Source organism: Neolamprologus multifasciatus, chromosome 18 (assembly GCF_963576455.1).
Source record: "Neolamprologus multifasciatus chromosome 18, fNeoMul1.2, whole genome shotgun sequence".
In the NCBI taxonomy this organism is placed as follows: Eukaryota; Metazoa; Chordata; class Actinopteri; order Cichliformes; family Cichlidae; genus Neolamprologus; species Neolamprologus multifasciatus.
In genome coordinates this window covers 6,005,702-6,030,137 of record NC_140456.1, presented here as the reverse complement: position 1 = coordinate 6,030,137, position 24,436 = coordinate 6,005,702, and the positions used below count along the sequence as shown (strand labels likewise).

General features: G+C 40.7%; 2 protein-coding genes and 2 long non-coding RNA genes across 8 annotated transcripts; 2 read left to right on the top strand and 2 right to left on the bottom strand.

Annotated features, from left to right (window-relative positions):
• Positions 1-1,110: 1,110 nt before the first annotated feature.
• LOC146497218 (uncharacterized) lies at positions 1,111-4,540 on the bottom strand. Of its 2 annotated transcripts, XR_014870869.1 has the most exons (4): positions 4,296-4,540; positions 3,254-3,302; positions 3,022-3,085; positions 1,111-2,622 (listed from the first exon to the last, which is right to left on the bottom strand). It is a non-coding gene; the product is annotated as an uncharacterized LOC146497218 (long non-coding RNA). The 2 variants fall into 2 exon arrangements; XR_014870868.1 differs by lacking the exon at positions 4,296-4,540 and having other exon boundaries at positions 3,254-4,284.
• A 1,259-nt stretch (positions 4,541-5,799) lies between these two features.
• LOC146497217 (uncharacterized) lies at positions 5,800-9,423 on the bottom strand. 3 transcript variants are annotated; one of them, XR_014870872.1, is made up of 4 exons: positions 7,298-9,423; positions 6,956-7,004; positions 6,724-6,787; positions 5,800-6,325 (listed from the first exon to the last, which is right to left on the bottom strand). It is a non-coding gene; the product is annotated as an uncharacterized LOC146497217 (long non-coding RNA). The 3 variants fall into 3 exon arrangements; XR_014870871.1 differs by having other exon boundaries at positions 6,724-7,004; XR_014870870.1 differs by lacking the exon at positions 7,298-9,423 and having other exon boundaries at positions 6,724-7,263.
• A 3,770-nt stretch (positions 9,424-13,193) lies between these two features.
• LOC146497216 (E3 ubiquitin/ISG15 ligase TRIM25-like) lies at positions 13,194-15,459 on the top strand. 2 transcript variants are annotated; one of them, XM_085140724.1, is made up of 2 exons: positions 13,194-14,389; positions 15,085-15,246. In XM_085140724.1, exons 1-2 carry the CDS (start codon positions 13,598-13,600, stop codon positions 15,139-15,141), a joined length of 849 nt encoding a protein of 282 aa, XP_084996850.1. In that variant the 5' UTR covers positions 13,194-13,597; the 3' UTR covers positions 15,142-15,246. The 2 variants fall into 2 exon arrangements, with proteins under 2 accessions (XP_084996850.1, XP_084996849.1); XM_085140723.1 differs by having other exon boundaries at positions 13,194-15,459.
• A 6,235-nt stretch (positions 15,460-21,694) lies between these two features.
• LOC146497215 (E3 SUMO-protein ligase ZBED1-like) lies at positions 21,695-23,794 on the top strand. The gene is made up of 6 exons (XM_085140383.1): positions 21,695-21,961; positions 22,086-22,222; positions 22,301-22,771; positions 22,859-23,447; positions 23,509-23,641; positions 23,752-23,794. Exons 1-6 carry the CDS (start codon positions 21,898-21,900, stop codon positions 23,792-23,794), a joined length of 1,437 nt encoding a protein of 478 aa, XP_084996509.1. The 5' UTR covers positions 21,695-21,897.
• Positions 23,795-24,436: the final 642 nt, after the last annotated feature.

Genomic DNA, 24,436 nt, shown 5'->3' with positions numbered 1-24,436 from the left:
TTCAATGTCAGGTTTCAACATTGATTCAACATCAAAACCTGACGTTGTTTCAACATTAAAAAAGGGTGCAAGAGTGACGTTAGGTCAACGTCACACTTCAACGTTGATTCAATGACGTCGCCTGATATTGACTCAACGTTGTTTCAATGTTTCCTTGCTATCTGGGTAACGTTTACACCGTAACTTTAAGCTAGCACCATAAAGACGGTAAAACACGTAATAATATCTACAAATGCATCTTAAAGCTGTTATATTAGCACTCGGTGTATTACTAACATAACCACATTAACATTATTGACACTCGCTGACTTTTAATAGTCATTCTATAAATGTTGTCCGTTTACACCTCCCGAAGAATGTTGTCTGGGCTCTTATCTCACTTTTTTTTATTTCAAACAATCAACAGAAAATTTCACAGACATAGTTTTATGTAAGGTTTTTAAGGCTGTGGTGTTCATTTTTAAGTAACATGAGCCCAGCGGCAGCAGCAACGCTAGGCTAACACTAACTAGCTAGCAAGATTATAATCCTGGTGCTAAACTAAGAGAAGCCACAAAATCAGTTTGAATAAGAGTAAACATTTACTCACCAAGTCAGTGTATCAGCTAAAGATCCACAGCAATGACAATAATATGTTGAGCTGAGGCTTCTCCAGGTTTGCTCAACATATTCCATAACAAATGCTGGCACCGTGAACATGCGGACTGATCCGAGAGGGAGGAGGACGGTAGTGACGTGGCATTTTCAAAACACATCTTTCATCCTTCCGCCCTGTGAAGCAAAACTTCCAGCTTAGTTAGTTTTTCTAAGTTAAGACAAGTGAAATAAATTGAGTTTGTCAGCATTTTTGCATAAAAAGTACTGGTAAGTTATTTAAATGTAGTTCTAATAAGAAATAGTTAAAAATTGAGTTGAGCCTATTTAATATTTAAAATGAAACACAATATTCCATTGTACAGTGTAGGTTTCCATGTGTAATTAGTGTGTAAGAATATTGCAGAAGAAGCTTAATGTGTACTTTGTAAAAACGATGAGAAAAACAGCTGGCTGAAGAAGAAAAGATAAATGGCCTTGTTTTCACTAAATCTCTCGGCCGGCGGCTTGGCGTATGACATGTGGCGGAAGTCTCTGGTACAGAGGGCCGCCAGTTCGAATCCCTCACGAACTCATTGCCACGGCCCTCGCTTGGGGGACCGGGAGACGCATACGTGCGTTTCCTTTAGCACCTTTAGCTTTCACCTAGTAATCATACAGCTCGCCTTCATTTCTTTAACTACTGTGTAGCTTAACCTATACCAAGTCATCATAATCACACATTTATATTCATCTCAATCTGCAGTGTAACTGTGTTGCTCTTCAATCCCTACCTCAACAATGTTGTACACTTAAAAGTATAGGAAAAGACAACACTTAACCTAAAATATTTAAGTGTAGCACTTAAGGAAATATTCATCTTGGCATTCCACCACTCATTTATTTTTAACATTTATTGTGGTTCATTTGTTTTTCATTATTCTACCTTTTGTCAAGGCAAAACTCAAGGGCTACAGACAGGACAGACTTAAAAGAAGACTTTCAACTGAAACACATTTGCGTAATGTTGCAGAGGTGGACATACAGATGAAGAAAAGAATTCTGGATATGATGGAGTCATCTGAGAGGCCAGCTTCTGAACATCACAGTAAATTATAAGTCACTCTTGAGAGACAAGTTCAGTTGCAGATGGATTTTTACTGCTAAGACAAGTCATGCATCCACCACCACAACCTTTCAACCTGCCACCACACCATGGTCTATGCATGTGCACCACCACCACACGCTGTACCTGGCTCATTTTGAGTACACTGTACAGCCTGGTTAGTTCCCAGAACTGGAAAAAAATTGAGGAAACTCGTTGCCTCAAAAAAACTAAGTAAAGCTTACTTAAGATGACTGTTAGGACAACTTACACATTGCAAGTCTGCAGTATTAAGAATAACTTGATATTTCTGACTGTACAATTTTAATTGTTTACCTACTGACAAACATTTCAAGTTCAACTAAATGAAAAAACTATTTGTGGTAACCTGAATATGATTAAAAATAATTAACAACACTTTTTGTAATGATGTTAAAATCAGCCCAACTTTTATTTTCAAACACAACAAAGTATAACAGCCAACATACTGGACACTGTTCTGCTGAACAACAAACAATTATATTGCCATCACTGTTATAATCTTACAATGAAACAAAGTCTCAGATGTAATTATTCTGAAAATAAGTTTAGGCCTACCACAAGTTTGTTTTGTACTTACATTAATTATATAATCAAAATAAAATATTTATTGTTCTGTCACAAGTGCAGTCTCTGATTTAAACAACACATTTGTTTTTCATTCCAACACAGGAGCTGGAATGTTGTAATGTTTTAAGGATGGCTTGTTTCCAGTCCAGGCATTACTGCCTGAATGACTGTCATGGATCGAGGTGATCCAAATGTAAGTGCAGAAGAAGGTCTTTAACGTCCCTTAAGTACAGTGGCAGTGGATGTGGGTTGGAGATGCAATGAGCTTGAACCTGCAGGCGACCATCTTCACTGACCACACCATCTGTGACGGAGGACTCATCTCTCCTGGTGTCCTGCGAGCAAACAATCATATTTTTTGGAACATGAACTTAATTGCTTTCTTAAAACATTTTTTTCCTGCATTTGGTATAAAACAGACTCCAATTTACACAATCTCAGGCTCCCTCCCCACCAGAGAGGTGACATTCAATGTCCCAATTGTCAGTCTGGATAGCCCTGACCCCCACCCAACACACAATAATGCCATGAAAGCATCATTTTAAAAAGGGCTATGCAAACATGGCCAATAACTTTCATTCTAATGATGTGCAAAATGATTTGGGAACAAAACAAATTTTGCTGTTAGAAAACTTGCAGACTTCACTATATACAGTGTAGACCCTCTAAACTAAGTTTGGGGGATGTGATCTTTCAAGAAATGCAGACCAAACTGTTGTTGTTTGTTTACTTACACAGCATGTCTTGTAGAATTAACTGGAGTCACCAGCAACAGCATAGTGCAGTCATATCTCAAGTCTAATAACAGAAGACAGGAAAAGATCAGTAAAGAAACAACTTCCCCAAACCAAAGCACGAATAAAACGATAAGTAAAACAGGCTGATCTAAAGTATGATTAAAGTTCAGCCTGATTAATATAAATGTCACTGACAGTTGCTAATATATTGGAAAACCGAAATACTTACCACTGAGTTGATGTCTTTCTGTCCAACAACAGGAGTGCTGATCCCGAGCCTCAAAGACAGTAAGAAGCAAGCAGAGGGAGAAAAAGCAGAACAGTTTTCAGAAACTGATTTTATCCTTAATGGCTGTGCAATTATTGTAACATAGAGATTGCTTATGTTGTTAAATAAAGGCTAGATTTGACATTAATAGATGCCACAGATGTTCAAAAGCTGCCACAAAGCATGAAAAAAAAAAAGGACGTCTCCGAAAACGTCAGAGCATTTTTGCAAATATGTGATGTCTTGATAAATCGAGCAGATATTTGAACTTTACACAGCTACATTCTCGCCTGAAAATATCTTAAAAGTTTATTTTGTGACCCAGAAAAAGTAATACATTTTTTAGCCACGCTCCTCTGCCATTGCTGCGTTTACAAGTATGCACAGGCTCTAATGACCACCCTCCTCCTTTTCCCCAGACTACCCTTTCTGGGTCACAAAATAACCTTTTAAGATATTTTCAGGCGAGAATGTAGCTGTGTAATGCTCAAATATCTACTTAATTTATAAAAATATCACATATTTGCAAAAGTGCTTCCACGTTTTCAGAGAGCTCTGTTATCCACCAGCGCAATAGCTGACCGGGAGGTCAAGGCTTGATAGAGTCCAGGAGCACAGCTAACTCCTGGCTTATTGTTTTCAACCCCCCTGCACTCTTTTGCTACTCAGGTTAAACATTATATATATATATAATTAGTTAGTTAGTTATGGCTATGGATTGAAAATACCCCCCACACCCCACCCTACCCCTAACGGCTACACCTCCCGAAGAATTTTGTCTGGGCTCTTATCTCACTTTTTTATTTCAAACAATCAACAGAAAATTTCACAGACATAGTTTTATGTAAGGTTTTTAAGGCTGTGGTGTTAATTTTTAAGTAACGTGAGCCCAGCGGCAGCAGCAACGCTAGGCTAACACTAACTAGCTAGCAAGATTATAATCCTGGTGCTAAACTAAGAGAAGCCACAAAATCAGTTTGAATAAGAGTAAACATTTACTCACCAAGTCAGTGTATCAGGTAAAGATCCACAGCAATGACAATAATATGTTGAGCTGAGGCTTCTCCAGGTTTGCTCAACATATTCCATAACAAATGCTGGCACCGTGAACATGCGGACTGATCCGAGAGGGAGGAGGACGGTAGTGACGTGGCATTTTCAAAACACATCTTTCATCCTTCCGCCCTCTGAAGCAAAACTTCCAGCTTAGTTAGTTTTTCTAAGTTAAGACAAGTGAAATAAATTGAGTTTGTCAGCATTTTTGCATAAAAAGTACTGGTAAGTTTTTAAATGTAGTTCTAATAAGAAATAGTTAAAAATTGAGTTGAGCCTATTTAATATTTAAAATGAAACACAATATTCCATTGTACAGTGTAGGTTTCCATGTGTAATTAGTGTGTAAGAATATTGCAGAAGAAGCTTAATGTGTACTTTGTAAAAACGATGAGAAAAACAGCTGGCTGAAGAAGAAAAGATAAATGGCCTTTTTTTCACTAAATCTCTCGGCCGTCCGCTTGGCGTATGACATGTGGCGGAAGTCTCTGGTACAGAGGGCCGCCAGTTCGAATCCCTCACGAACTCATTGCCACGGCCCTCGCCTGGGGGACGGGGAGACGCATGCGCGTTTCCTTTAGCACCTTTAGGCTTCACCTAGTAATCATACAGCTCGCCTTCATTTCTTTAACTACTGTGTAGCTTAACCTATACCAAGTCATCATAATCACACATTTATATTCATCTCAATCTGCAGTGTAACTGTTTTGCTCTTCAATCCCTACCTCAACAATGTTGTACACTTAAAAGTATAGGAAAAGAGAACACCTAACCTAAAATATTTAAGTGGAGCACTTAAGGAAATATTCATCTTGGCATTCCACCACTCATTTATTTTTAACATTTATTGTGGTTCATTTGTTTTTCATTATTCTACCTTTTGTCAAGGCAAAACTCAAGGGCTACAGACAGGACAGACTTAAAAGAAGACTTTCAACTGAAACACATTTGCGTAATGTTGCAGAGGTGGACATACAGATGAAGAAAAGAATTCTGGATATGATGGAGTCATCTGAGAGGCCAGCTTCTGAACATCACAGTAAATTATAAGTCACTCTTGAGAGACAAGTTCAGTTGCAGATGGATTTTTACTGCTAAGACAAGTCATGCATCCACCACCACAACCTTTCAACCTGCCACCACACCATGGCCTATGCGTGTGCACCACCACCACACGCTGTACCTGGCTCATTTTGAGTACACTGTACAGCCTTGTTAGTTCCCAGAACTCGAAAAAAATTGAGGAAACTCGTTGCCTCAAAAAATCTAAGTAAAGCTTACTTAAGATGACTGTTAGGACAACTTACACATTGCAAGTCTGCAGTATTAAGAATAACTTGATATTTCTGACTGTACAATTTTAATTGTTTACCTACTGGCAAACATTTCAAGTTCAACTAAATGAAAAAAATATTTGTGGTAACCTGAATATGATTAAAAATAATTAACAACACTTTTTGTAATGATGTTAAAATCAGCCCAACTTTTATTTTCAAACACAACAAAGTATAACAGCCAACATACTGGACACTGTTCTGCTGAACAACAAACAATTATATTGCCATCACTGTTATAATCTTACAATGAAACAAAGTCTCAGATGTAATTATTCTGAAAATAAGTTTAGGCCTACCACAAGTTTGTTTTGTACTTACATTAATTATATAATCAAAATAAAATATTTATTGTTCTGTCACAAGTGCAGTCTCTGATTTAAACAACACATTTGTTTTTCATTCCAACACAGGAGCTGGAATGTTGTAATGTTTTAAGGATGGCTTGTTTCCAGTCCAGGCATTACTGCCCGAATGACTGTCATGGATCGAGGTGATCCAAATGTAAGTGCAGAAGAAGGTCTTTAACTTCCCTTAAGTACAGTGGCAGTGGATGTGGGTTGGAGATGCAATGAGCTTGAACCTGCAGGCGACCATCTTCACTGACCACACCATCTGTGACGGAGGACTCATCTCTCCTGGTGTCCTGCGAGCAAACAATCATATTTTTTGGAACATGAACTTAATTGCTTTCTTAAAACATTTTTTTCTGCATTTGGTATAAAACAGACTCCAATTTACACAATCTCAGGCTCCCTCCCCACCAGAGAGGTGACATTCAATGTCCCAATTGTCAGTCTGGATAGCCCTGACCCCCACCCGACACACAATAATGCCATGAAAGCATCATTTTAAAAAGGGCTATGCAAACATGGCCAATAACTTTCATTCTAATGATGTGCAAAATGATTTGGGAACAAAACAAATTTTGCTGTTAGAAAACTTGCAGACTTCACTATATACAGTGTAGACCCTCTAAACTAAGTTTGGGGGATGTGATCTTTCAAGAAATGCAGACCAAACTGTTGTTGTTTGTTTACTTACACAGCATGTCTTGTAGAATTAACTGGAGTCACCAGCAACAGCAGAGTGCAGTCATATCTCAAGTCTAATAACAGAAGACAGGAAAAGATCAGTAAAGAAACAACTTCCCCAAACCAAAGCACAAATAAAACGATAAGTAAAACAGGCTGATCTAAAGTATGATTAAAGTTCAGCCTGATTAATATAAATGTCACTGACAGTTGCTAATATATTGGAAAACCGAAATACTTACCACTGAGTTGATGTCTTTCTGTCCAACAACAGGAGTGCTGATCCCGATCCTCAAAGACAGTAAGAAGCAAGCAGAGAGAGAAAAAGCAGAACAGTTTTCAGAAACTGATTTTATCCTTAATGGCTGTGCAATTATTGTAACATAGAGATTGCTTATGTTGTTAAATAAAGGCTAGATTTGACATTAATAGATGCCACAGATGTTCAAAAGCTGCCACAAAGCATGAAAAAAAAATGGACGTCTCCGAAAACGTCAGAGCATTTTTGCAAATATGTGATGTCTTGATAAATCGAGCAGATATTTGAACTTTACACTCAACTTTTAAAAATGTGGCGAGTTTACCTGGTGATATCCTCACACGCGACGCGATCGCAAAAACAGCAAACAATTAACACCACGCCGATGTTGTTCACCGGACAGCAAGAGTAAACGATCGGGAGACTGAAGTCGTCGTTATCATTCCCCTCGCACGTTTTATTTCTCCGGTCTCAGCGTTTTTGCTTAACAACTACAGCGAGCAGTTTACTTTGTGCACTAACATGGACTCGAGTCAACCAGCGCCACCTCTGGCCAAGTGCCACAGCCTACAGCCAGATCAACTTGTGACACACATCTGCAGCACGTTTGAATTCGTTACATGCACATTTGTACCTTTTAATTGTGTCTGTTTGTGCGTCATGCAAATAAACCTTTGAAAAGAATGAAATGATATCATATAGTCCTTATTGGCCTACATTTGTACAAAATTCCAAATTATATACACAAAGTCATAGAAATCACCATCCCTGTTCATCATGATTTTAATATTCTCTTTTCCCATAACAATGAAATACGCCTTGGACAAATATGACACATCAATATTTCATTAGTGTTGTCACATCACATCCTGTAAGCAGAGTCTGTCTGTGTCTTTTCTCTGGAAATTAATATTTCCAGCCAATATAGGCAATCCATCAACATGGCTGGAGAGTTGGTAGTTATATACAGTCTGTATAAGTGTGGTTAATCTAATGAACATTTGTAAGGAGATGGCAGTTACTGTGAATTCACAGCAGTTACACAGTGATTAGTAATAAACAGCCAGTGAGAGTGAGTGGATTTAAGAAAGTCAGTGACTCAGGTGTGTCGCTTGGTTTGTCATTTGTTTGTGAGACTGGAGGAGACGTAGAAATCTTTTGTTTTAAATCTAAGTTAGGAAGATTCCTGTTTTAAAACAAGCACCTTTTGTGAGAAATGCAAGAAGTACATCTGCAGAAAGCACACAGTTACATTCTGTCCATCATGTGGACAAAACTGAAAATGTTGAGCATTGAAAAACTGAGAACGTTGGGCAAGTTCAAAAGACGTGTTTGTAAGAACGAAAAACCAAATTGTACCTAAAATAGTTATGGAAAGTCTAACTGTTGTATGTCTGTGTTCTACATGTTTATCTGATGGAAAATGAAGTTGCTGTTGTTTTATTGCTGTTTTTTGACAATTCTGAGTGGATTTACACAGTACGGGTCAAAATGACCTGCAACAAAATCAATGTCATTTTTTTGTTCTTCAACATAATACAAGCGTTAATTTCCAAAACTTGCTTATGATCTTCAATTTGTAGCAGATCCACTATCACACAGCAGCTGGAGCAGTTTCAAATGGAGGTCAGTCCACTGCTGCCACCTGTGGCCAAATACCACAGCCTACTACTAGATTAACTTGTGACACATCTGCACCTGCTGCTATGATCACATTGAGTAGAGGCTGAGTGGCTGCACTTACCCCTGGTACATCCAAATCTACCCACAAACATGTTGAAAGATGCAATCCCAGCAATGTGGATTGTCAACACTAAAAACAATCAGTAAGCGAACACAACAGGGATCACTTTTCTCTGTTTATTTAGCAACCACAACATTTGTAGTCGCCTTCTGCAGAGGGGAAGTCCACACACACTGTGTGGTACCACTTTCCACAGAAGGTGCATTCAATCTGCAAGATTGAATGAGATTGTCAGTCATTGTCTGACTGTTTATTACTAATCACCTGCTGTACATTCACAGTAACTGCCATCTCCTTACAAATGTTTATTAGATTAACCACACTTATACAGACTGTATATAACAACCAACTCTAAAATGTTTGTTTGCAGAGAAAAGACACAGACAGACTACGCTAACGACATGTGATGTTACAACACTAGTGAAATATTAGTGTCATTTCATTCATGTCAAAGGTTTATTTGCATGACGCACAAACAGACACAATTGAAAGGTACAAATGTGCAGGAAACGAATTCAAACGTGCTGCAGATGTGTGTCACAAGTTGATCTGGCTGTAGGTTGTGGCACTTGGCCAGAGGTGGCGCTGGTTGACTCGAGTCCATGTTAGTGCACAAAGTAAACCGCTCGCTTTAGTTGTGAAGCAAAAACGCTGAATTTGGAGAAATAAAACGTGCGAGGGGAACGATAACGACGACAAGAGTCTCCCGATCGTTTTTTAATAGGCATTGGTTTTGCATTGGCTAATTTGCCAATTGTATGTTAAAAATGTTTATATTTTAATATTCAAAAATGTTTTTGCCCAAAACATATGTGCACTACATGTCAGTGAAAATACTATGCAAATATTGATGTCCTTGACTGCTGAATAAACACTGACTGATTGTATCTCTTGTACTTTATCAACGCAGTATCTAAAAACTTTGCACCGTAGTGGTTAAAATCTCATTCTAATAAGAGTTAAAAGCACATTCGGTTATTAGGTTTATAGGGTTATTGAATTATGGTTAACGGTTGGTAGAATTGTTTTTAACATTATCTGCCAATTACATCTGCCACCCTTCTCCAAATCTGTGCCCCTACCTGGCCCCCCCAACAAAAATTTTCTAAACACGCCACTGCCTGTGCGTGCTGCCCTTCTGGTCCCTGTTCCACCTGCAGGACAATAACAGAAGCAGCCGTTAAACACTGAACCCGCGCGCACACATGATCTGCACTTCCTAATACTACACACTGACTTGGAGTCTTAGCTTAATGATCCCGCGCCTGTGGGAGCTCCAACACTCTCCTAAGTAGCTCCCCCGACGAGCCCTGATCACCAACAGGTGTGTGGCAGGCAGTAGCGGTTTTAGATATGGGCGACACGGGCGGTTGCCCGGGGCGGCATCGTGGTGGGGGGCGGCATCACGGGCATCGGCAAAAAAAAAAAAAAAAAAGAAATTCCTCGTACTCATGCTGCCCCGACGTCAGCCAGCGCATATTGGGAATGGTACAAGCACCGATCAGTTTTCTATCGCCCATTTGCTGGGAGTAAGGGCGCCCTCTGTTTGCGAGGTGCGTCTGCTGCTTGCGGCACAGGGAGGAGAGGGCGGGGCGGCGGGGGCTTCGCTGGCTGGCTGGAGCAGCGTCTAATAACCAACTCGCAAAATAAAACAAAACAACAAACACGAAAACACCAGATATTATGATACAGGCTTATAATTTGCACTGATGTTGTGGTTTTTTTGTCATCTCCGCTACATGGGGGCGATCGTGGCTCAAGAGTTGTGAGTTCGCCTTGTAATCGGAAGGTTCGAGCCCCGGCTTGAACAGTCTCGGTCGTTGTGACCTTGGGCAAGACACTGGTGGTGGTCAGAGGGCCCGGTGGCCCCAGTGTTCGGCAGCCTCGCCTCTGTCAGTGCACCCAAGGGTGGCTGTGGCTACAATGTAGCTGCCATCACCAGTGCGTGAATGTGTGTGTGACTGGGTGAATGACTGGATGTGTAAAGCGCTTTGGGGTCCTTAGGGACTAGTAAAGCGCTATACAAGTACAGGCCATTTACCATACAGTCCAGTATATAGAGAGACGAGACGAGGAGGCTTCAGTTACAGCAGTGCAAGTAAACAAACAATAAATATAAGAAGAGTAAGAAAATAAATATACACTTTAGGACTCGGGGTAAAGGGATCAATAACAATTTAAAATTTACAGTTTATATTTTATAGTTTGATGATTTAAAGCAGTCGAAAGGGGAGGGGGGCCGGCTGCTTCCAAATAGAGCACATTTCATTCATAATGTTGTAAATCCAAGCCCATTATGTATTCATGATCTGAATCCTGGGTTGTGTGAAATCCCAGAACCCTAGACAAAGTGAATCTGTGAACTAAGGTGTAGGTCTATTAGGTTATGTTGTGGCGATCCTCGAGTTGGGGGATTTGTGTTCGTACTGGAGTCAAAAATTAAAACCAATGTAAGATGGACAAGAAAAGTTCAAAGCCATCAGGTGCTCAGTTTAGAAAAAATAGAAAAGAAGAGAAACGAGCAAAAGATACAGGTAAGCAGATGTGTGATTGGATAATGGCAGGTCATCCTGAAACAATCAGAATCAGAATACTTTATTAATCCCTAAGGAAGTCATGTGGGTTTCAGTTGCTCCAAGAAGAAATGGTAAAAATAGTAACAGTAACAGACTAAACTCCAAACAATACATTCTGTTACAGATTTTAATATTAATTAGTCATTGTTGATTTGTCCTGTTCTCATTGTATGACAAATTATGATGGCTGTTTGGTAGCTGTTTGCATACTATGCATACTCTCCCTCTCTCTTCATATGTGTGTCTGTTTCTCTGGTGAAATTCAGTATGGTCCCGACAACAGTTTTATGTTCATGTACAATCCTTAATATGTTTTATGTGTGTATGTGTGTGTGTGGGGGGGGGGGGGGGGGGGAGGAGGGCAAACAGGCTAGGACCACCACTGCCTACAAGCCTCGCACTTCCGGTCTTAGCGGTCTTTGAGTACGCGGACCTTGAGGACCGTTAAGGCTGCGTACTTTAAGGCTGCAGACCCTGAATTGGGATACAGCCCTTGTCATGAGCTCACCCTTGCTGTGTGTCTTGTCTGTGTTGTAGTCTAGCTTCCTACTGAAGTTCTTTGTACTATGGTTGCCTGCAAGTCCAGCAATAAAGCTGCCTTTTAGGTTCACTTCTGCATCTGAGTATCTGCATATTGGGTTTATGCCTCTGTCTGCTGCACAGCACATCATGACCAAGACAGGGTTAAATTATTGAAACTGTTCCCTGCTGTTGGTGGAGGTTTTGTCCACAATATGGAGTTACTGAAGGTCACAAAACCTACTTTCATAAAACAAAAACATGTAAAAATAGATTAAATATTTTACTGACACTTGAGAGTAGCAATACACCTTAAAAGTGTCGATTCACTTTTAGACACTGATTAACAGAAGAGAAGTAAAAAGACTTTTGGGAGATTTTTGAGAAATGAGAATTTGTGAAACCTGTTTGCTGTGGGGAATGTTTCTCAGGTGGTGAAATTGGATGAATATTTGGCTTTGCCCTCAGAAACAGTTTTATTGCCAAAAAATGTTTAACTTACCAAAGAATTTCTCCTGAGTTTTCTATTGAAATATATAAAATAGGAGAATTTGCAAAATAACAGAAAAATGTTCAAGTTCAATGTGAAAACAAAAATGTCAAAGTGAAAAAAAACGCAGTTCTCTGTCCTTGCAGTGAGTTTCCATCTTTAGCAAACTGTTATTAATCTGTATTTAAGTTCATTTTGTCTGAGGATCTCCTCACCATGAAATAATCCTTCGATCAGGAGCTGTGTCTCAGGTCGGACTAGAGGTTTGTTTTGATGCCGTTTTATTACTTACAAACTAATATCGCCATCTGGTGGTTATACAGTTTATGACAAAAGTTAATGCTTGTCCCCATTTAAAGACTGCTTCCAAAAGAGGACTGAAGAGTCGTTTAGCTTCTAGTTTAATCGGCTTTGCTGTGTAATCTTTGCTGCCAACAGTGTAGTGAAACATTTAAGCTGTACATGAAAGTTAATGGGTAATTATGATGATCTTTACCACAAAGATTTTAAATGAAAGAATAAACAAAGGGCATGAAAACTGATTCTTATGTCTACTGTGTATCTTCAGTGTGAATGTTGAGTTATATTTGAGTGTCTGCATTTAAAGCACATATTAATGTATTGTTTCGAAATCCATGTTGGTACACAGGAAAAATTACTAAAGAATGTAGAATTAGAACACTATCTGTATTTGTTTTTTAAATAGTTTTACATATATTTTACTATTTAAAAAAATACTCAAGAAATCAAGCTTGCTGCCTGTCTTGTACAGTAATTTCATTTGAACATAGGTTTGATTTAGTGGAGTCAGTTGTTCCCATGCATCATTCTGTAAGTGTGAGAATGAACTAAGATTAGAAAATGTCAAAATATAAAGTGTGATTTATTTTATTCATCACAGCATCCTAAACTTTGCTGAACTTTTTGAAATATAAAATGAACTCGCTGAGTGTTGACTGTCACATTTCAAAGCACCAAGTAAAGATAAACTATTAAACTTTAACTGGGTCAGACTTGTTACTGCATGTTGTAACCAAACATACCACACCCTGCATCATGTGATTGGCTCTTGGTCGCTCTGTAAGAATATTTCTTTAGTGCCTCCCTTCACAGATGTGTCTGTATCAGGATGGGTCTAAACAACATGGTGTAAATGCAGTTGCTGGTGAGCCTCATTTCCTGTAGGAGGTGAAAAAGAGCAGAGATCTGTTTCCCTTCAGAGCACAGAGGTTGTTTCTGTTCAGAGGAAGTGAAACTGTCTGACAGTCACTGAGAGACGGTGAAACGGCACAGCACATGAATCAAATGGATCAAACAAAAATCTGCTGTTCAGTCTGTTTGGATCTACTGAAGGATCCGGTGACTATTCCCTGTGGACACAGCTACTGCATGAACTGTATTAAAAGCTTCTGGGATGAAGAGGAAAAGAAGAAAATCTACAGCTGCCCTCAGTGCAGACAGACTTTCACAGCGAGGCCTGTCCTGGAGAAAAACACCATGTTAGCAGATTTAGTGGAGGAGCTGAAGAAGACTGGACTCCAAGCTGCTCCTGCTGATCACTGCTATGCTGGACCTGAAGATGTGGCCTGTGATGTCTGCACTGGGAGAAAAATGAAAGCCTTCAAGTCCTGTTTAGTCTGTCTGGCATCTTACTGTGAGAAACATCTTCAGCCTCATTATGATGTGGCTCCATTAAAGAAACACAAGCTGGTGGAGCCCTCCAAGAAGCTCCAAGAGAACACCTGCTCTCGTCATGATGAGGTGATGAAGATGTTCTGCCGTACTGATCAGCAGAGTATCTGTTATCTCTGCTCTGTGGATGAACATAAAGGCCACGACACAGTCTCAGCTGCAGCAGAAAGGACTGAGAGGCAGAGAGAGCTGGAGGTGAGTCGACAAAACATCCAGCAGAGAATCCAGGACAGAGAGAAAGATGTGAAGCTGCTTCAACAGGAGGTGGAGGCCATCAATCAGTCTGCTGATCAAACAGTGGAGCACAGTGAGAAGATCTTCACTCAGCTGATCCATCTCATCCAGAAAAGAAGCTCTGATGTGAAGCAGCAGATCAGATCCCAGCAGGAAACTGAAGTGAGTCGAGTCAAAGAGCTTCAGGAGAAGCTGGAGCAGGAGATCACTGAGCTGAAGAGGAAAGATGCTGAGCTGAAGCAGCTCTCACACACAGAGGATCACATCCAGTTTCTACACAACTACCCCTCACTGTCAGCACTCAGTGAGTCTACAGACTCATCCAGCATCAATATCCGTCCTCTGAGCTACTTTGAGGATGTGACAGCAGCTGTGTCAGAGGTCAGAGATAAACTACAGGACATTCTGAGAGAGGGATGGACAAACATCTCACTGACAGTCACTGAAGTGGATGTTTTACTGTCAGATCCACCAGAGCCAAAGACCAGAGCTGGATTCTTAAAATATTCATGTGAAATCACACTGGATCCAAACACAGCAAACAAACATCTGTTATTATCAGAGGGGAACAGAAAAGCAACATTAATGAAACAACAACAGTCTTATTCTGATCATCCAGACAGATTCACTGGATTGTGTCAGGTCCTGAGTAGAGAGAGTCTGACTGGACGTTGTTACTGGGAGGTGGAGTGGAGAGGGGGAGGAGTTGATGTAGCAGTCGCATACAAGAATATCAGCAGAGCAGGGAGTGAATTTGGACATAATGACAAATCTTGGTCATTAGATTGTGACAACAACAGTTATACATTTTGGTACAACAAGATCCAAACTCCTGTCTCAGGTCCTCGTTCCTCCAGAGTAGGAGTGTACCTGGATCACAGAGCAGGTATTTTGTCCTTCTACAGCGTCTCTGAAACCATGACTCTCCTCCACAGAGTCCAGACCACATTCACTCAGCCGCTCTATGCTGGACTTTGGCTTTACTATGGTTATGATGATGATGATTTTTTTTATGAAACCACTGCTGAGTTGATTAAAGTGAAATAGACTGAAGTCTTTCATATTGTGGGTTTAAATCTGTATTTTAGTTTCATTTTATTTTCTCTCCATCATTTCTGCACAGAGATCAGCTGTCAGTCAAACATTATGGGTGGTACCTCCACATCTTCTAGTTGTTCTCTTGATGTTTCTGAGTTTTTAAAGGAGATCTTTCCTGTGACTGTTTATGGAGGCTATCACTGCTCATCATCATTTTGATTTACTAAAATATTTCTCCACATGAAAATGTAAACTTCTCTATCCTCTAAATGTTTCTGGAATATTTGTATTGAAAAATGTCCACATTTCTCTTCATGAGTATGGCAGACCATGTGTGTGTGTTTGTGTTTGTTTTTGTCAAAATCATCAAACAAATGAGGAAAATCTGTGATTTTAATGAATGAATTCATATATTGTGTTGATGTTTTATTGTGTGAATAAACTGGAAGGTTTGACTATAAATCAAACTTTGAACAAAGTCTTTTCTTCTGTCTTCATTCCAGGATCTCACTCAAATCTGATGCAGAAAATATGAAACTAATCTGAGAGAATAACTGAAGCAGTTTTCCTCCTGAAGCATCACAAAGTTCAGAGTTCATGTTTAGAGCAGAAGATTCAGCAGTCGCTCTGTGACCTTTCAACTTTCTTCACTAAAACAGCTTCATTACAGAGAAACAAGTCACATTTTCTTCATGTTCTTAAGTCCTTTCAGATGTTTTTAATGGTCCTTGAATGCAGCATCAGTGTTACAGGTTTAAAAGGTCACTTTCTGTTGTGTTCAAAGATTTCCTTCAGATATGGTCTTTAATCAGTAAAGCCAGTGATACAGCAGTGTCATTAGCTGTGTTATTGGCACCAGGCTGTGTTTATGTATGTATTTAATTCTGTCTGAGGATGTCTTCATCTTTCGCCATCTGGTGGTTGTAACAGTTATGACAACTGTTCCTGCATATATGTCCCTCCTCAGTGTGAAGAAGACTGGACTCCAAGCTGCTCCTGCTGATCACTGCGTGTTCCTCCTGTGTCTAAAATCTATTTCCATTATGAATCAGGAATCTGTTTGCACCAATCATAAAGGCAATAAAATACGTCACACACTAAGAAATAACAAAAAGGAATTGTGGATTTCAAGGAGATTTTTCCCTCGTTTTTTGAAATCATAAGAATACAAACTAATGCAAGACTGTAATGTTTTCATAAGTTTGTAGAGACACTGTTCTGTTGTATTCTAGGACATCAGTCACTTTTTAAATGCATGCTACTCCTCCTCCTCCTCCTCATCCTCATCATCATCAGCACCCATGACCTCCTTTTAGTCTTTGTTTTGTTATTTTTCAGAGTTCAGGAGACGTTCTTATGGGATTTCCACAGTGTACAAGTACTGTTTAGACCCTTTACCTAAAAGAAAAGAGTAAAGTACAAAGTAGATTTACTCACTGCAGGAAAATAATGCCTCAATCTGATATATTGTCTTATATGACAAACTGAAAGTGATGCATCAAAGTGTAAGCAGCATTTTCCTGTTACAGCTGGTCTAGATGGAACTGATCTGATCTCCTTTATGTACAGGTAGATATCCAGTGGGTTTGCTAAGGGTCACAGATGAGGGGCTGTGTGAGATGTTTAATGGGAAAGGAAATAAAACCATTGTTCCAGACCTGCAGCTAAGATACTCGAGTATCTTCAAATATGAAGCTGAGTATTACTTCCATACTTTCCTCCACTGCTGATGACCTTGTTACCTGCTGCTCCCTGTTAATGATCAGCCTCAGTTCTGATAGTAAACTGTTGGCTCTCGTTCTGTCAGCTTGTTGCTCAGTGACGTCTTGTTTTCATTTTCCTTCTTCTTCAAATGTGTCTTCCTTTAACTCTTTGCTTTTGTTTCTGCTTCAAACACCAAATGATACACGTGCTGCACCTCTGATGGTTTGTCAGAGAGCAGAACAATTTACATTACAGAGAATATTTTACAGTTGAACATAAACTTTAAATGCATCATGTGTTTCCCATTACTGGCTGACTTGTCCGTGTCTTTTGAAAGGTGATAGTTGTGTATCTTTAATCAGTTAATGCAATATGCTTGACTGAAAGAGCCATCCAGCGGGTCAGATGGAGAATTTTTCATGCCGAATCTGACCCACGAGCCTTATGTTTGACACCCCTCATTTATACCTTTTCTCTAAAAGAACAGATTCAATTACAGTGTGGATTTGCTCACCACAGGAAAAATCATGAATGTGATAAATTGTGTCATATCTGACCTCTAAGCATCATTTTAACTGTCACAACTGGTGAAGATGGAGCTGAACTGACCAGCAGCATGTATAGTTCGATTTTTACTGGTTAGCAAATGTTCACAGATGAATATCAGCGGCTGTGAGATTTTTAATGGGAGTGAAAAAAAATGTTACAGTTTCTGGAAACTTGACTTTGTTTGAGTTTCTAAAAATCCATTTACATCTGAAGTGGCGCTGAGCAACAGCTGCTTTTTGTGAGAGGGGAAAACAAGTTGTTGTTGTTTTTATTTAAAACTTAACCTGAAGGTTGTGCCACAATTTCAGCTGCAAGAAGTGCAAAACAGCACATAAGTAGAAAAAATGATTATTGATTAAAGTCCCTGAAAGTATAAAGGACAGTTTTACATGTACTTGGATACTTTCAGCTACTCTGCGTGACTTTTGTACCCTGCTGCTCCCTGTTAATGATCAAACTCTGACTGACAGTAAACTGTTGGCCATCGTTCTTGTCACGGCTGCGGGGGCAGACGTGTGGTGAGTGTGAGACTGGATCCAGACGCAGGCACCGGCTTGGAAGTGAGCGAGCTTTTATTAAAACAGGGGGCACAAACAGAAATACGGCGAGCAAAGCAAAACCTAAAGCTGACCTAAACGGGGAATGACTAACAAAACGAACCTGAATGGACGACTCCAGGAGAAAACGCAGGGAAGAAACACAGACGGACTAACAACTAACATGAGTGAACACACACTATAAATACACAGAAGGGAACGAGGAAACTACACACAGGAGGGAGGCACAGCTGATTGTGATCAACAAGACGAGACAGGGGAAACGCAAACTGAACACACTGGCATAAGACACAGACTTTCACAATAAAACAGGAAACTCAAAACACACGTGAAGACACAGACTCAGAGACGAAGGCTTTACACAGAGACCTGACTACACTAGAGGGGATACACAGGCAGGGAAGACACAGAACAGAGGGAGCACAGAAGTAACACTGGGAGGTCAAATAACAAAAGCTAAGAATCAGAACTCAGGAAGTACCACGAAACTAGGGAGCTAGAAACACTAGGACAGAAACCCAAAACACAAACAGTCACAAACCATGATGAAATCAAAAGTAAAAGTAAAAGTACAAAAACACTGGGTCACTGACCCAGGATCATAACAGTTCTGTCACATTGTTGCTCAGTGACGTCTTGTTTTCAGATGTCTGCCTTTAACTTTTTGGTTTTGTTTACTGTGTAATATATAATATCTGGTTTTTCAGAGAGGAACAACTTTTATTACAGAGAACATTTTTTAAACTCAACATAAACTTGAATAAACTTGATAAACATAAAATGAATTATATGTAACACATTATTGGCTACTTTAACTGTGTATTTAGGATCTTACTTTCTGTATTAAATACAGTGGCGGTCCTAGCCTTGTTGTCTTAAGGCCAAGAAAGATGCCAAGCAGATTTATTTTACCAAGTGGATCATCATGGCCTTGCCATATTGGTCCATTTGATTGACCTTAATTATAATTATGAATTTATTTTATTTTCGGTTGCTACAAACACGACAGACATGACTGGGGGATAGGACAGGGAGAAAGAATGAAAGAAAGAGAGGGAGAGAAAGAAAACCAGAGGGGAGAAGAGACGGTGAGAAAGGGGGGAGAAAGAAAGAAAAACAAACAAAACACCTGGATCACCTGTATGGAGAAAAAAAACAGAAGAGAAAACAAACAAAAAAGAGCAACATAATAAAAACAATTCAATTCAATTCAATTCAATTTTATTTATATAGCGCCAAATCACAACAAATGTCGCCTCAAGGCGCTTCATAGATACAGAGAAAAGCCCAACAATCATATGACCCCCTATGAGCAAGCACTTTGGCGACAGTGGGAAGGAAAAACTCCCTTTTAACAGGAAGAAACCTCCGGCAGAACCAGGCTCAGGGAGGGGCGGCCATCTGCTGCGACCAAAACAGCACCATCACAATAAACTAGCTAGCAGTAGATAACAGTAGATACTAAATATTAAACGCTATTGTGCAGCACGCAAGATAGACAGCGCACAATGTGCTTTGAGGCAGCAGCCAAGAAAGGTGTAGTCCGCATCTGTGAACACCTGTGCACACCTGTGTGGATCAGCATGCTTGTATTCTAAAGGTTTCTCCATGTAACGATCTGCTAGGGAGTGTGGGGAGCCATAGCCCCGTCCCCCAGGGCATGAAGCAGGTATGGAGGAGATCCAGGCCCCAGACATCCAGAGGTCCCAGAGTACGAGGACCCGAGGAGGACCACCAAAGGGGGGGGGGGGGGGGGGAGCTGAGTAGAGCCCCAAACGAGAGGTCACCCAGCAGCTACGGAGCAGAGGCCAGAGGGGGTTACAGTGGCGTGCCCGCGGGCTCTGCCGGCAGCCAGCTGTGCCAGAGAGGACCAAGCTTCAGGCCCAGAGGCCTGAGGGCACCCCACCCCCCAGAGGGGGCCCAGCCGGGCCACAGGTGCCAGGCCCCGCCAATCGGCCACCAGGAGTGAGCCGGTACATACATGAGCGCCCAGCCCCAGTCGACAAGAACCACCAACACACCAACGTCTGAGGGCATCAGCCACCAGCAGGGAGTGTGGTGAGGGGAGATAGGCCTCCGTACTTTGGAGGGCCTGAGATGTTCCCAGTTTTCTATTGAAATATATAAAATAGGAGAATTTGCAAAATAACAGAAAAATGTTCAAGTTCAATGTGAAAACAAAAATGTCAAAGTGAAAAAAACGCAGTTCTCTGTCCTTGCAGTGAGTTTCCATCTTTAGCAAACTGTTATTAATCTGTATTTAAGTTCATTTTGTCTGAGGATCTCCTCACCATGAAATAATCCTTCGATCAGGAGCTGTGTCTCAGGTCGGACTAGAGGTTTGTTTTGATGCCGTTTTATTACTTACAAACTAATATCGCCATCTGGTGGTTATACAGTTTATGACAAAAGTTAATGCTTGTCCCCATTTAAAGACTGCTTCCAAAAGAGGACTGAACCAAGGGCGTAGATTTGGTTTTGGCATTGGTGGGGACGGATGATTCAACCATCGAACCCTGCCTTGTTTCTTTTTTTTTTTTCCTTTTTGTCTTTGCTTCTTGGTAAAAAAAAAAAAAAAAAAAAAAAGAGAAATATACTTGCCTACATATCCTATTCTACATGCTTTTAAACCACTTAAAATTACATTTCATAGTTTTATATGTGAATTAGATAATGTTAAATTACTATTAAACAAATGACTAAGTATTTTAGACTTTAGTTTACTTCAGTCATATTCCATATAAATCAGGTATCATACAAACATAAAAATAGCTTCAAATACAGTCATGACAATAAAAGAAAATGACTTTAAGAAATTAACAACATTAGTTCAGTTATAGTACACCAACATCTCTGATACATTAGCACTAAGGGAACACTGAATGACCTGCTGGGTTTTGTCCATAAAACTACTCGTCTAAGATTACCACAAAGTAAAAGATCTCTCAGCAAAATTATGCAACATTTTAGGCACTATTGCCCCGATCAAATCAGTGAGCTGGGATGTTTTATTCTAAACATGAACTACTGTTACAGCAACAGACATGGACTACTGGTGACCCACACAACAACTCAATGTCCACTATGTGAAGCAGCCAAACACATGCCTGCTCCTCTCGTTAACTGAGATAAACTGCTGGCATATTTGTTTTACATCTATACTGTCCAGTCTCTCCTGGTGGACACACAGCAGCATTGTTTAATCTCATTTGAGTCATTGTTGACCTTAGCCATCTTTTTAGTCTTCTGAGAGCACTGAAGCTTCTTTCAGCCTCAGTACATGAGTTTTATCCTCAGATTAAAATTATTATTCTGTGCTTGATGTGCCTCACCTTTGGCTCTTCCCCTCTGACTGCACTAGGACATATTGCCACCTGATAAAATAACACATGGATTCGTGCCATATAAAAAGTGAGACGTGTCAATTCAGATTCTTTGTCAAATATACACTAATGAATCAATTTACATCAGCAGCCTAACAATTGTCATGATAATAAATACTAGTTAATCTATAGCACCAAATCATCAGTCAGTCACCTGTGACCTCACCTCTTCACCTCTGTCTGAGCTACAACATGGCAGAGCTGCCTCTGTCAGCTGATAAATAACAGTGAGGAAAAGAAAATTTTCCCCTGTCTGGCAACATTTTGATGTCATCTCTCCTAATAAGGTATACACACTGTAATAAAGAAATGATAAGTACCATAATATAAATAAACCACACCACAGATCCTATAATCAGATTTCTGTCTTTTTGTTTATTAAAAGGTGAAGTGTTTGCTGTGCTCTAAAGAACTTGGATACAGCAACAACACCTCATCTATGCTGAGGCATTACAGAGCCCTGCATGAGAACAAGGAGACTAACCAAGGTGGACCAAGCTCAGGTGAGTTTTTGTAGGTTTTAAGGATACAGTCATTTGATACATTTATATTCCCCATGTAATTCATTAATATTTGGGTTCTATTTACTGAAATATGTAATTTCTTAATGTTTTTTTGTTGTATCAGGGGAGAGGAATGATGTGGATGAGGCCTTGGTCAACATGGTGATAGAGGATTCCCAGCCCTTCACTATTGTGGAGGACAGTGGGTTTAGGAAGCTTGTTAAAGTTTTGAACCCTAACTATGTTCTCCCCACAAGGCAGGTGTGTATCTTAAAATATGAAGCATGTTTCCATTTTGCCTTTATTTACATATTAAGTACTGTACCTTCTTTTGTTTAGGCTTTGAAAGCTATGGTGGACCAAAGATACAAAGAGTCCAAACAAAAAGAAAAACTGACTGTGGCCAAGGTTTCTGCAGTTAGTTTGACATCTGATATGTGGACCTCCATTAACACAGAGGCTTACCTAGCCGTCACCTGCCATTTCATTGACTCTAACACTGCATTGCATTCTGTAGTGTTAGGTGTTCAGCACTTCCCTCAAGCACATACTGCTGTCAATTTGTCACAAGTAACAGCAGCGCTCATGTCAGAGTGGGGCATTACAGACAAAGTTACATGTTATGTGACTGATGGAGCAGCAAACATGGGTGCTTGTGCTAAGGAGCTTCGTTTGCGTCACAGTAATTGTGCGGCACATACATTAAACCTAATGGTCAAAAAAGCTCTTGATCAACACACGACGCTGTCTGACATCCGGACTACCTGTAGGAGGATAGTGGGATATTTCAAGAGCAGTACAACTGCTAAGGTTTGTTCCATTATTTCATTACTGCTTTGAGGTGCTGCTGTAGTAACACAGCTTGAATTAATCAGTTTGTGTTGGCTGTTTTTCTAGGAGAGGCTGACAGAGGTGCAGGAGCAAATGGGCCGGCCTGCACTGAAGTTAATTCAAGAGGTGGATACACGTTGGAACAGCACATTCCAAATGCTTCAACGTGTTCATGAACTCAGGGAACCTATTGGAGCATCGTTAGCTGGCCTGCACACTGATATTTGCCCACTATCCTCTGAACAGTATGACCTTATGGCAGAATGTCTTAAAATACTCTCCCCATTTAATGATGCCACCACTGAGCTGTCAGAGGAAAAGCGAGTGTCTGGATCCAAAGTAATTCCACTTCTAACAATGTTGCACCATGCACTAAATGAAGAGGAAATGGGAGTTGTCCTAACTCCAGAGAGCTCCACCATGGTTGAGTGTCTAAGGAGACAATTAAAGGAGAAGCTCTACACATTGCAGTCAATGAGCATCATGTCACTGGCAACATTGCTGGATCCAAGGTTCAAAAAAATAGGCTTCTTTAGCCCAAATAAAGCAACGGATGCTGAGAAGAGACTTATTTTTGAATGTGCTGCTATTTTGCGGCACGTGGCCTTCTCATCAGCAGCCTCATCATCAAAAGCTTCTCAGCCTGTGACTCAAGGTATATGAGCACATTTCGATTATTATATTGTATTTAGTTACTTACATTCTGTTTGTTTTAGGTAGCAAACTGTGGCATCGTTTGGACACCACTGTTCTGGAGACAAAGACCCCAAATGCTACTGCTGATGCAACGGCTGAAGTACAGAAATACCTCCATGAACCAAATATCGGCAGACTGGAGAATCCGCTGGAGTACTGGGCTGGACACAAATTTCTTTATCCAAACTTGTATAAACTTGCTGTGGTTTTTCTTGCAACCCCTGCTTCATCTGTGCCCTGTGAGAGGATATTTTCAAAAGCAGGAGAAATCCTCTCAAAAAAGAGGAACCTGTGGCGGACCACTAGAGGGCTCCACTCACACCCACTGTTGAGGAAGTGTGTTCCTGCGTTTTGTGGCGCGATATGTTCAGTTGATGTTGGAGACTAATAAAGAAGGAGTGAGAACTGAGAGCTCTGTGTCGTTGATGCTTACCTCCACATTGGTGACCCCTGACTCGAGCATGCAACGGGCCGCAGATAACGCAGACTCCGCTATGGATGCATCAGCGGCCGCCGGACCTCCGCCTCCTGTTGCAGCTACGTTCGCTGTGGCGCTGAAACTGCCGGACTTTTGGCTCCATGACCCCCCGTCATGGTTCGTACACGTGGAGGCTCAGTTCGCCCTTCGCGGCATCTCAGCTGACGACACAAAGTATCACCATGTGGTGGCCTCGCTCGACCCGCTGGCCACCCGTCGCGCGATGACGCTCCTCCGGGACCCACCCGCCCAAGGGAAATACGCCGCCCTCAAAGAGCTGCTGCTTCGGCGCTATGCCCTCTCCGATGCTGAACGAGCCGAAAAGCTCCTCAACCTGTCGGGCTTGGGTGGCGGTACCGCGCTCGAGCTCATGGAAAACATGCTATCGTTGCTCGGGCCGGATGACGGTGGATTCCTCTTCGCCCACCTCTTCCTCCGCCAACTACCGGCCGCCGTGAGAGCTGTCCTCG